General features: G+C 40.2%; 3 protein-coding genes across 3 annotated transcripts; 1 reads left to right on the top strand and 2 right to left on the bottom strand.

Annotated features, from left to right (window-relative positions):
• Positions 1-2,117: 2,117 nt before the first annotated feature.
• On the top strand, positions 2,118-3,093 carry LOC140312630 (nuclear factor 7, ovary-like). Its single transcript, XM_072390401.1, has 3 exons — positions 2,118-2,137; positions 2,257-2,390; positions 2,478-3,093. The coding sequence occupies exons 1-3, from the start codon at positions 2,118-2,120 to the stop codon at positions 3,038-3,040; spliced, it is 717 nt and encodes a 238-aa protein (XP_072246502.1). The 3' UTR covers positions 3,041-3,093.
• Positions 3,094-4,212: 1,119 nt separating this feature from the next.
• Positions 4,213-8,076, bottom strand: LOC140313275 (hyaluronan-binding protein 2-like). The gene is made up of 13 exons (XM_072391321.1): positions 7,916-8,076; positions 7,476-7,578; positions 7,271-7,360; positions 7,027-7,137; positions 6,816-6,932; positions 6,611-6,721; positions 6,344-6,515; positions 6,152-6,249; positions 5,727-6,066; positions 5,467-5,609; positions 5,066-5,200; positions 4,783-4,928; positions 4,213-4,659 (listed from the first exon to the last, which is right to left on the bottom strand). Exons 1-13 carry the CDS (start codon positions 7,967-7,969, stop codon positions 4,495-4,497), a joined length of 1,785 nt encoding a protein of 594 aa, XP_072247422.1. The 5' UTR covers positions 7,970-8,076; the 3' UTR covers positions 4,213-4,494.
• A 675-nt stretch (positions 8,077-8,751) lies between these two features.
• Positions 8,752-11,718, bottom strand: LOC140312501 (probable E3 ubiquitin-protein ligase TRIML1). The gene is made up of 6 exons (XM_072390297.1): positions 11,701-11,718; positions 11,372-11,467; positions 10,982-11,215; positions 10,849-10,895; positions 10,622-10,764; positions 8,752-10,528 (listed from the first exon to the last, which is right to left on the bottom strand). The coding sequence occupies exons 1-6, from the start codon at positions 11,716-11,718 to the stop codon at positions 9,957-9,959; spliced, it is 1,110 nt and encodes a 369-aa protein (XP_072246398.1). The 3' UTR covers positions 8,752-9,956.
• Between the last annotated feature and the right edge of the window lie 561 nt (positions 11,719-12,279).

Below are 12,279 nucleotides of genomic sequence, written 5' to 3'. Positions count from 1 at the left end.
GCAACCAAATCATCTTCAACCGTCCACTGTGATCACTGCATAGAGAAGCCGTCAGTTGCAGTAAGGACCTGTTTGACCTGTGATGCCTCACTGTGCCAGGCCCATGCCCTGCTGCACCAGCAGAGGTCTGCTCTGAAAGAGCACACACTGGTGGAGGTGACCAGGGACCCGTTGTCACTGAAGTGCCGGGAGCACCGTGATGAGCTCAAGCTCTTCTGTATGGAGGAAAGGGTCCCTGTGTGCTGTTTGTGTGTCCTGGTTGGCCTGCATAAGCACCACAAGGCATCTCAACTGCATGAGGCCAGTGCAGACTTTAAGGTGGTTATTATCAATACTTTGTCTCTGGTGAATGTGTTTCATTTCTATTTTTTTCCTTTACCGTTGTTTTAATTTTCCATAAACTTGTTTTTATTTCTGTCTTTAGAGTATGTTGGAGGCCTCCGTGAATGATCTGCTGAAGAGGAGAGGTGAAGCAGAACATGCCATCAAGGACTTGGAATCGCTATATTCCCAAACTGTGGTACAATCAGTGTGAAATCACACTTTTTTTATTATTAACCATGCTTGTTCTTTGCAGAAACCCTTGTGTCGTAACAGTTTATTTATTTTCTAGAGATCTGCTGCAGATTTCAGAGAGAGAATCTCAGACAAGTACAGTAGGATCCGTGTTGTGCTGGACGCGGATGAGCGTCTGATGATGCAGATTATAGATGCAGAGGAGACTTATATGACAGACTGGCTGGAGGCCCAGAGGTGCATCATTGAAACTCAGATCAAAGAGATAGACAGATTCAGAGCCTCCAGCAAATCACTCCTCCAGGAAAAAAATGATCTGCAATTCCTACAGGTAAACTAAAGGGCCCATGATATGCTCATTTAGCTCAGATGTAGTATGATTTATCCTAAGTCATAATTTAGTTTTGGAGTTGTTCTAGAAAAAGAATTTCATGCTTGAGAAAGAAAAACAAACGTCGTTTTTCTCATATTATACACCGGTGCATCACATATTGTGAGTCACCTTCTGACACATTATTTTAGATTATTTTAGATTTGATTCTTTAAGCTTGTGCATCCAAACCGGTAAAAGAGCAGATTTAGGTGTCACAAGTCTCAAAGGCAGAAAAGTGTTTGCAGTGTTCCCTTTTAAACAAAAATAAAAATAAAAACTCTGATCCCGTGTTATAGGACTCATTTCTTCTCACTTCTCACTTCTTAAAACTACACAGAGAATATGAATATAAGTATGGTGATTAACCTGTGTGCTGACTGTTTTTTGTTTTGTTTTTTTACTGAATGACATTATCAGTGATGTGTATCAGGCTATGTAATTACTAACTCAGAAATATGACATCTGGCTCAGTCTGGGACAGTGACAGGAACCGATTAAACTGTTGTACATTGACAATGAAGGGATTTTGAAATATCCAGAGAAACTGAGGCCCCAGCATTGTTCCTGACAAAGAGTGGTTCGAAGTGTCTTGTACAGAATGACACGAATGTTCTTCACCTGTAGCTACATCTTGATTTTTTTAAATACTAATATTGAAAGAAATTCCCAATAAAAAGCAATTAAACATGTCAAAACATACTACTTACCCCTAACATGTTTAGTGTTTAGACTAAATGAGGTAGATTTTATGTATTGTTGCTATTTTACAAATAACAAAAGGAACAGACAAACCGCTAACACAGTTGAGATTTCCAAGAAGCTCACCAGGCATTGTGGACTATATAGTGGGCAATTTGAACACAGCCAAAGTGTGAGGCAGCTGTTCAGTCTTTGTTTGAGTTGTCACTAGTCACTAGGTAGGCGTTATGTAAATATGTTTCATGGAGATTGAGATAAGAAACAGAACAAAAACCTGGACTACAAATTAGGGGTTTAAGGCGGCACAAAAGCAGCTTTTTATGTGGGGGAAAATAAGCCACTTTGGACTTTTGGCTTTGTCATTTTGCAGACTTCCATGAAAGGGGGAAAAAAAAGTAATAAGAGTCAATGAAAAGAAAAAACATTCAACGTCCTGTTTGATTTATAGCAGCATGTTACTGTGATCACATCAAAGTGCAGTTAAAAATGATACACATATTAACATGTGGCTTGTATGTTTTCTCAGCAAATGGCTGCACAGAATCTTTGGTGAGTGCATTGTTGAGTGTAAAACAAAATTGCCCCTCTGGAGTAGTCAGTCTTTACCATATATGATCAACTCATTTGACCGTTTCATTTTATTTGGTCTTATCTTTGCTTTGTTGTAGTGATCCTTTGGATTTTCCTCCAATTCAGACAGTAAATAGGGATCTCTGTGACCCTGAGAAGCTGAGAACGGTTGAGAGGCTGGTGGATGACCTCTCGCTGGCTCTGTCCCAACACTTTCCACGCATGTGGTCGTGTTAGTAAAGAATCCAACATTTTGCAAACGAAATTCAAACTCTTCTGTGTCCACAACTGTGTACTGACTGTAGATGTTTATTTACAGATCTAACATCACCTGCTTTGGACTGCAAAACAGCCCACCCAAAACTGGAAATATCCCAAGACAGAAAGCAAGTGTCCTGGAGACGTCAACCCGTCTGTGAAGGACTAAGCCCTCAGCCTTATGACTCCCAGTACAGTGTCCTGGCTCAAGAAAGTTTCACGAGTGGCCAGCATTACTGGGAGGTCATTGTTCAGGACAAACCCTTCTGGATGATAGGTGTGACCGGTGGCTCCATCAATACAAAAGACATTCCAAGTGAGAGTTCATCCAGCCTGGCTGTTAGTAGCACTTCTTGGTGCATCTACCATGGAGATGGACGGTACATCGCATGTCATGGCACTCAGGAGAAGCAGCTGTCAGTTGCAAAGAGAGTCAGGAAGCTGGGCATACTGGTAAATATCCAGAAGGGGGAGCTATCATTCTACGATGCCGATGCCATGACGCTGCTTCACTCTTTCTTTGTGCAGTGCACAGAGCCTCTATACCCCATGTTTAACCCATGCATTGACATGAATGGAGCAAACAGGCAGGCTCTTACCTTGTTTTGGATTGAAGGTCCCTAGAGCTGGCACGCAGATGAGAATGTAGGGTGAATTCAGTCTCCTAAATCACCATTGTGAACACTTGTGAATCTTTACAGAACTTACTTGTTTTTATTGCTTTTTCCATTTTTGCTCTGATCGAATTAAATGCTGGAATGTCTATCAAACTTGAGGGGAACCCCTTTCTCTACCTGTCTTAGTCTTAAAACTAAGATTAAGGAATGCACCTACCTCTATATTTGAGAGAAGCTTTCAATTATAGTGTGCATCCTGTAATAACTTACATATCTTTTTACCAGTAAAAGGAAAAGACAGCAAGGTTTTGATCATTTTATTATTATTAAGATATTATGGTGATGCTATAATCCTATGTGATGTAAGAAAGTAAGATGACTAAGAAAGACATGGGTTATTTTTTTACATCATGTATACTCACAAAGATATTTGTATCATACCTTTTCAGTGTGTACTGTAAATATTTCATGAGGCAGTACCAGGTCTACCTTCAATATGCACTTTTGCTCTTGGGCAAAGTCGATCTGTTTGGTCTGCAGCTTTGCAGCTCTCATTTGTGATGTGGTGTAATTTAGGAAGTAAATGATCCGTGTGTAAATCCCTGGCTTGTTCTTTGTGCAACTGTCCACTCAGCTCACCAGAGCAAGGAGGACATGCATGTCTTCAGTCTTACATGTCAGTGGCCCTTGTTGCCCTGCAGCACAACACAAAGGGAGGTCAAGTAACACGAACAGCAATACTTATATTTCCACTGACACGAAAAGAGACTGTAGCCTTCTAAATTGGCCAAATTATTTGAACGTTTCCTTTTTTGTGCAAAAAACTCTTAGTCTTGATTAAAAAACTACGATTCCACAGATCTCCGATCAATTCAAAATCACGCTTATTTGTGGCGGCCACGCTTTATTACTCTCCTAATCTGGATCATGGATTTAGCTGCCAATTTTAGTCTGGTGACCACATCCAGAAAAGACTCAACAAGTGTCATTACAAGCAAGAAAAAAAAAGCTTTTTTATAAATATGTCTTTTGAATTAGGACATTTCAAGGAAGCTCAACACGGATGCATTTAGATGACAATGATCTGCTTGTTATATATAAGCTGTTTTTCTTACTTTCTTACTCTTAAATCAAGGAGAAAGACAGCTAGATAGATGAAAAAATCAGACATTTTCCTCCTTAAGGAACACAAGGCAGTATTGCTTTATTGAGTCTTTACCTTTTCCACATCAGAATTCTTTCTGTTATCATAAAGTAATATGATAACAACATGTGTTGAACATTTATGAAACAACACCACAATTACAACTACATAGCCTTTTTATATATCAATTTCTTATAGAATTAAGAATTAGACGTTACAAGCTCAACAAAAGTTTGAACTGTAGATAACTCAGAAGCTAAATCATTTCAAGATTCCGTTCAGAACAACAATGATGATGAGAATCAGCACCAGGCTGTTCAAGGAGATGCTTGCATCTTTGACTTGATCCAGTTCCGGAACTCAGTGACTCGTGTGTAGACTCCAGGTTTGTTCTTTGCTCCACACTTGTCTCCCCAGCTCACCAGACCGTAAACAACGCTAGTGCTGTTCTGCTTACAAGTCAGTGGCCCTCCAGAGTCCCCCTGAAACAAGAGATGAGAAGAAAATGCACACAAATTGCTCACAAATGTGAAACCAACTAACGATTTGTGTTTAACGTCTTTTCCCTGAAAGCATGAACTTAGCAAAGTATTTTCCAAACTAACCTGACAGGAGTCCACCCCTCCCTGCAGATAGCCAGCACAGAACATGGAATTATCCAGCACGCTACCATAAATCTTGGGCTCTGAGCATTTTTCCTGGTTGATCAGCAGTACATCAGCTTCCAGCAAGTGATTGGAACCATAATCAGCTGCAGAGATAAAGTTGGAAATATGATCAAGTAAAGCAAGTCAGAGCTATCTTTAGTTTAAGTAGTTGTATGCTTGTCAACCCCGATGAGTGGGGCAGAAACCAAAAGATTTGCTTAAAAGTGTCAGCCTTACGTACATGACTCAGTGGCACCCCATCCAGAAATGGTACACTCCATCCCATCAGAGAGTTTCACATCTGGCAGACAGGCTGTTTTCACAAACTGGGTCTCATTGGCACAAAATCCATCATTCCCCTTGAGCCTCAACAAGGCTTCAAAAATACATAGAAAAATGTCAAAACAAGATCATAACTGAAACAATTAATAGTGTTTTTAAATTCAAAACTCATCACTTCAGTTTAATCACACAGATCCAACTGTTTCACTCGCTTCCTAATTGGTGACACTCACATCCCATCTTTAGCAACATTGGCAGAATCAAGAATAGAGGTGCAGAGATGCGGTTATTCTAAAAAGATCTTTCATTGTAGACACTAAATATAGATCATTTTGGGAGAACTTTGCGGAGAGGCTTTACCTATATCGTTGAAAACAGCTTCAGAAGTATCCCTGTAGTTCTCATGCACAATAGAATTTTCAACTTCGATAGTTTGAGCTGTGGGTTCTACTTTGTCCAGTGAGAGGCTTCCCGCAACCACCTGCAGGGCCTTGTTTTTTTCACTGTGGAAATGCACACAAGCTAGGTCAATGACAATAGTGCCTGCATGATAAGCCAAAATTGTATCAGTCTTACATGTCAGTGGCCCTCGTTGCCCTGCACTACAACAGTGTGCTTACATGCAATGTGCAGCTGTCAGAACCCAGCAACTCGAGACGAGAACTCCTCCACAGATGTGTCTGTATGGCAGGAGAGAGTTCTTTGGCTTCTCCTGAATAGACACCTGCCAGGGTATCCCCCCTGGAGAGACTTTCAGACCCCCAAAGATTCGAGCGAAGGACTTTTTTGGCTGAGGGACACCACAGGTGAGAAACTGTTGTGGTTCAGCAACACCTGTGGAGGTGACATCAGTTGGTGGAACCTGGGTGGTCTGGGTGGTCACAGTAGTTGGTTGAGCAGTTGACGGCTTAGCAGAAGTGGGTGGAGGATCTGGGATGACAAAGTCAGTCGGCACCACATCTGAAAACACAAAGACAAGAGGATCACACAACTGCTTTCCAGATCACAGTCATATTTAGGAGTCGCCCGTGGCTTCAAAGCTGACTTGTTGGTTCAGGACACGGTGTCACATCACAGTAGTCCCAAAGCAACCTGCGGCCTCTTCTGTAAAAACACCAGGGCATCTGTTCTCCGTCTGGGTTTCTGTATGACATGAAATGTACAACTGAGCTTCCTCTAATAGAAATCGTCCACAAAGCCAATACACTTGTGTTGTATTTATCTAGTTTCCTCTGACCTGCAGAAGTTGTGAGGGCCGAGCCCATCTTTGTCTTCAAAGGAGCTGAAGGGATCGGCACCTTTTTCCAGGATGAAGTGAGAGTTCCAGTAGAGGCACTCAAAGCCATCCTCGGTCTCGCTTACAAGACCGCGATATGTCTCCCCATCATCAACATAGCAGTCATCTGGGCCTGAGAAATATAGCACATCCAGTCATTTAGAAATGATTAAGACGTATACATTGAGCTGTGAGAATTAAAACAATAACGCAGGGTGTAAAATTTACCAACGTGACAGAAACGTCCTCTGAATCCCTCTGGACACTGGCAGTCAAAGTCATTACCTTCCCGGATGCACTGGCCACCATTTTTACAAGGATTTGGCTCACACAATGAAACTTTAGAGGGAAACGGTTTAAGGAGGAAGTTTTATTTTGGGAATTGAAAAATATGTTTAAAGGCCTTCTTAAGATGAAGATATATACTCCTTACCACGTCTGCAGTCCGGAGGCTGGAAGGGTTCTTTGCATTTGCACTCATAGTACGGCGGACTTGAAGTCAGCACACACTCACCACGTCCACATCTACCCCTCCGACAAGCTTTTGGTCCTGACACCATATCACACAAAAAATACTTCTTGTTCAGCTTTTGCTCAGTTAACTGCTATGAAATAGCATGACGTAAGAGAGATTTTCAGCCAACCTTTCTCACATTTTCTCCCTCTAAAAGGCTTGGGACAGTCACACTTGAAGTTTCTTCTCCCTTTTTCTTTACACACACCGTTATTGAGGCAAGGGTTTGGGTTGCATTGACCTAACAAGTCACAAATGGGAACAATGGATATTAAATAAATTGGAGCCCTCAGATGCAACGCCAAAAGACAATGTGACGCAACATAGATTTGCATAGCCACTTTGATAGAACACTGGAGGGTTAATTGACTTACCATCTGGGTCTTGAAGGTCAAAAATCCAGTCAGAATTTCCTTGATCATCATCCTCATCTTCATCATCGACCGTTTCTGCGAAGAAGATGTCTGAAACGAAATTTTTTCCCCCTAGATTTAGAACATTTTGCCTTTCTCTCTTGCATACAAAAACACCTTTATCATATGGAATATGCCATGTTGAAAATGACTAGAAAAGACTAACCAGCAAGGATGTCTTCAAACCTCATTCTCTTTTTCTCACGCATTTCACGTTTGTCAGGTCTACTACTTGATCCCCGATGCCCATGTTTGCGCTTGGCTTTTGACTGAATAAAAAAAATCCATCCAGATAGCAGCATTACATACTTTTCAAAACAAGCAACGCATCATTTAAATTGACTTATCTTTTCAAATGAATTATTCCAACCATAATTCTAATCAAATAAGTACAGGATGAACCTTTAAAACAGCAACTACAACATATATATATATATGTATTATAATATATTTATATTATACATATTATAAATATACATATATATACATATATATATATATATATATATATATATAGATGTATATATACATATGTACATGAATAAGGTCTAATGCAACTGCTTACTGCTACCTGATTGCTATTCAATAAATACAATGAATACATACTTGTATGAGGAGCACAGCAAAGACAAGGCAAAAAAAGAGCAGCTTTAGGTTCATGGCAGCAGCCGATCAGACGACATCCAGGAGAGAAAATTGACTGTGCTGTTTTGCAGAGCCCCCACACTTCTCTAAACATTTGTGAAAGGCCACTAACCTGTTAGACATTGAGTTGCGCTGGCATTCATGGCTGTTACTGAGTGTATTTTATTGATTTAGACCAGTTCATCCTTTAAGGTCATTAAAGACAATAACAGGGGGGAAAAAAGGCTGTTTTGAGTAACAAAAAAAAATGGTGCAAAACTGTGTCAACTTTGAAACCTTTTTTTCAGTTAAAGCATTTAAATGCACTTAAATGTAACAGGCTGCACACACACACACACACACACACACACACACACACACAAACAAATGCAACGCAAAAGCTCAGAGAGCATGTTTGCAAAGAGCATATTATTTGTTTGAATGTAGACTTTGGATCACCACACACTTGGTCCATCTGAGGACAAGTTACCTCATGTATTTGAAATCTCTTTATTTAATACAAAGCAAAATATATTACTAATATGATGCCCTATAACATATACCACATGAGCCAGTTTTAACACTAATACTTCAACTGGAAAACACAGTATCTGGAATGAGCACACGTCTATGTTAGTAATTCTCATTGTGCTTCTACATCAGCTGAATCAGCTAAGTATTAGCAAAGGTAGCCTTATCTGAACACACACTCTTTGTAAACAGTTGGTAGGTTTGTAGGTTGTAATTTCACTGCATCAAAGCTAAATAAGCGATTGGACGGCCCATGAGCAATAAATGATTGAAAACTCAATCATTTGGTCTAAAATCAATTTATCAAGTAATCTGCTTGAAAAGTGACTGGTGTATTACTTCAGAGATCAATTAACATAACTAATGGACTGCCAAATTGATCTTAACCAAATAAAAGATTGAAATATCTGCTGGTCAAAGCTCTTCAAACATGCCAACCCACAGTAGGCTCTCATCCCTCTTTTTACTTCCAAAACGTCTGTAAAACAAATAATTAAAACTTGCTGACTTTGTCCATTTTGTTCACTTCTTAGCACAGCATTTAATTAAAAGTTTCATGGTTCGGGAGTTATATTTTACTTGATTTTACCTCATGTCTCAGAAGTGAAACGTTTCAATATTTTGCTTGGATGTTTTTTCTAAAAGCTTTGCTGAAATAACACCTGCTTAGGTATGCTATCATGTTGGAAATGCACATATAATCATGATTTGATCTCAGCAGATTGGTTTTTGTGCCATTTTTTATGTACATTACTCTTATTCTAAGTGTAATTAAGGAGATTTAAAAGAAATGAAAACCATGATTTATTTGTCTAATACCACAATAATATAGTTAATGTGAATTCTTTCAGCCACATTACTCATGCTGTTAAAACTTGATATTGTGGCAGCCCTACTTAGCTGACCTGCTTGACTCGTTTCATGATCAACTAATGGCAATGACCCTTTGCTGTGCTAAGCAAAGATTTTTGCTAACCTATGTTCGTGTAGTCTAACATATTGAGTTAAATTTTCTGTTATCACATAAAGATAAATATCATAACCAAAACCATTTCTTGATTTTCCTGTAGGTTTTGATATCCATTTCAAATTAAAATATTTCTTCATGGTATCATGTTGAGCTGGAATGAACCCTAACCCTTAATATGTGCTGGAAACACAAAACCTGTTTGAAAGGTTCCCACAGTGGGCCAGAGCTGAGGAACAGATTATTTTTGTGCCACAGTAGAGCTAGGGAACCTAGAGCCTTCAATCATGTTCTTACTATGCGCCATAAAAACCTGCAAAACAGAAGAATGGCTCCATTGTCAGCATGCTCAAACTATTACGGTGAGTGCCTCCTCACTGAGGCGCTAATGTGGCTGTAAGCTCAATAAATGAATAAAAGCAGGCTGTGTGTTCAAAATGCAAAACCCTTTAAACCTTTGTAATTGGTGCCTTATTAAAAAGTAGTACTTTAGTAAGTGCTAAAACTCCACTCTTGAGCTACTGATCAGAGATCACTGGTAGGAGACGAAGTGTTACAGATTACAATGGGTTTAACATTGTTGCCATTGTGGTCATGACCAGGACACAGTGCCAGGTGGAGGCACTCTGAGAAGATTCCAGCACAGAAGGAGAACAGGGGTGTCATTTTTTCTGCCTCAAGAAACGTCACCAAACCTGCAGGGAAACTACACAAAACACCAATCCGACAGAAACGTTTTGTGAAAGGCAGCTGGTGAGGCACCCCTCCATGCCAGGCAGTATACTCCCCGTCAAAGAATTCCACACACCAGGACTCAGCTCCCCGACCCAGCCAACAGTCCTCTGATGTGCCTTTCCGGGGAATGGAGGGGTAAGTAATACCAAGCTCCCAGTAAGTCTTCCCAGTCACATCAATCTCCCAGTAATGGCGACCGAAGCTAAAGCTTTGCAAGCTGATGACGTTGAGGGTGGTGTCAAAGCGTCCAGGTAGATCAGGAAGTTGCTGCCATGTGTCGGTGTAGGCGGCGCTGTCACGTTTGGGAGAAATGATCAGCTTTGGGTGGGCCGTCTCTGGATCCAGGTGCACCTCGCTGGAATCTGAAAGCATGTGTTTAACATTTTTAAATGGAATGGATGTAAAAGGGGTCAAGTTGTGGTGATTGAAGTTGTAGAATTAATGAGTAGACTGACAGCTATTGAGAAGCTTCTTGATTAAAGGGGTCTGTGAGCAGATGAGTAGAAGCATGCTGTTGGTGAGGCTGAGGATCTGCTCAGCTTTAGCTTCATCCAGGTTCACACTCCTTGGGTCTGATTGGTTTAGTAGATCAGTCACTCTGGGGGAGGCATAACATAAAAGAAGAACATTACCTGTCACAACACTGCATAATACTAAAGATTGTGATTGTTATTATCCATACCTGTTGACTGTCTCTGTGTCCTCCTGCTCAGGATATGAAAAGAAAGACTGGGGAACAGCAGGCAATCAATATTTAGTGTACCTCTCACTTTACACTTTGATTCAGTAGGTTTTGCAACTGTCGACTTTATTACCATTGTGTCAGGCTCTGTGCTGGTCTGGTCCAGTGCCAGAGTGAGCCTCGCCAAGTCCTGCTCTATCTCCTGGATCAGCGAGCAGTTCCTCTCCATGAGCCCATCCAAGGCAGAGACAGCAGCCCGCTCCTCCATCTCCAGGTGGGACAAAGTAATCCTCAGGTCCTCCTCCAGGACGGTCTGGATCTCCTGGTATTTCCGTATGATTCCCTCCCTTATCGCTGAGGACTTTTTCTGAGTCAGGTATAAAAATGTACATGAGAATTACACCGACTGTTTATATGATTTTTTTTCAGGATAGTCTTTAAAATATATTTTTTTCCAGTTTACTCTCACTCAGTCTTACATTGCAGCAAAATCTCAACATTGACAGTTCTGTGTAGAACTCACTGTGATTTCTGACTGTCGTGCTGCCAATTTTTTCAGTCTGTATTTCACAGCCTCCCTTTGCTTCTTTAGACACTCTTGGTGCTTTTCTAACGTCTCCTGTCAGAAATGTTGCACACATATTCAGCAGGATCAGCTGCAGTTAACAAAAACAGCTTGTTATGAGACACAATGCAGACAGCAACTATGTGGAGACTGCCCTACCTGAGTGTATTTTCAAATCACAGGAATTTATATGGAGCCCTTTGTTACTGAGAGATATTTTATTGAAGGAATAAAGAACAAAAAGTGTCCCTATATACAGATGACTTACTTTTATATTTATCACCTACCTTGGAAAACCTTGACATGTGGGTTACACATGTTGTTTTTTTCTCTGACAAAGATTGTGAACCCTTTTTCTATTGACAAGAAAAAATCTAGGTGTATGCTCTGTAAAATGTCTTTATGGCTTGATTATGAAATCTTGTACAAAGACATAAAACCACAAAACACATGGTTGTCATAGATTGTGTAGCTTGTGTTTGCATCTCTTTTAAACAGTTTTGTTGCTGATCCTTCTTGCTCATTAAGGATCTATATGTGACATATGCATATCATTTAACACATTGAGATGTTCATTTGTGTCACATAGTAATTTTGAGTGGTTGTGGTTTGTCTCTTATTTGTATTGTTTTGTATCTCTTTTTGTAAATTTTGCAGAAGAGCTGGTGAACAAGGAACCATTCAATAATTCATCCTTGAGTGTCACCTATAAGACATAAGTCCTTTCTTCTGTGGGCTGGGCTGAAAGCGGCTTCAGTTAACATTACTTTGTGTTCAATTATGTCTGTAACCCTTTATTATAAATTTTTGTTAAGACACAGGTGTCCCCATTGTTATCACATAAGGGACACTTTGTAGAGGTGTGA

Source organism: Leuresthes tenuis, unplaced genomic scaffold, assembly GCF_036924035.1.
Source record: "Leuresthes tenuis unplaced genomic scaffold, fLeuTen1.0.hap1 SCAF_8, whole genome shotgun sequence".
In the NCBI taxonomy this organism is placed as follows: Eukaryota; Metazoa; Chordata; class Actinopteri; order Atheriniformes; family Atherinopsidae; genus Leuresthes; species Leuresthes tenuis.
Note: the sequence above shows the minus strand (reverse complement) of the source record. Positions and strands in the feature narration are given on the sequence as shown.

What these genes read in the sequence shown, in the direction of transcription:
- LOC140312630 (XM_072390401.1), top strand. Translation starts at nt 2,118, where the DNA reads ATGGCTGCACAGAATCTTTG. An exon ending in ATGGCTGCACAGAATCTTTG is followed by an intron (nt 2,138 to 2,256) that starts GTGAGTGCATTG and finishes GCTTTGTTGTAG; the next exon opens with TGATCCTTTGGATTTTCCTC. An exon ending in CTTTCCACGCATGTGGTCGT is followed by an intron (nt 2,391 to 2,477) that starts GTTAGTAAAGAA and finishes GTTTATTTACAG; the next exon opens with ATCTAACATCACCTGCTTTG.
- LOC140313275 (XM_072391321.1), bottom strand. Translation starts at nt 7,969, where the DNA reads ATGAACCTAAAGCTGCTCTTTTTTTGCCTTGTCTTTGCTGTGCTCCTC. An exon ending in GTTTGAAGACATCCTTGCTG is followed by an intron (nt 7,361 to 7,475) that starts GTTAGTCTTTTC and finishes ATTTCGTTTCAG; the next exon opens with ACATCTTCTTCGCAGAAACG. An exon ending in TGACCTTCAAGACCCAGATG is followed by an intron (nt 7,138 to 7,270) that starts GTAAGTCAATTA and finishes GTGACTTGTTAG; the next exon opens with GTCAATGCAACCCAAACCCT.
- LOC140312501 (XM_072390297.1), bottom strand. An exon ending in CACGACAGTCAGAAATCACA is followed by an intron (nt 11,216 to 11,371) that starts GTGAGTTCTACA and finishes TACCTGACTCAG; the next exon opens with AAAAAGTCCTCAGCGATAAG. An exon ending in GACACAGAGACAGTCAACAG is followed by an intron (nt 10,765 to 10,848) that starts GTATGGATAATA and finishes TGCCTCCCCCAG; the next exon opens with AGTGACTGATCTACTAAACC.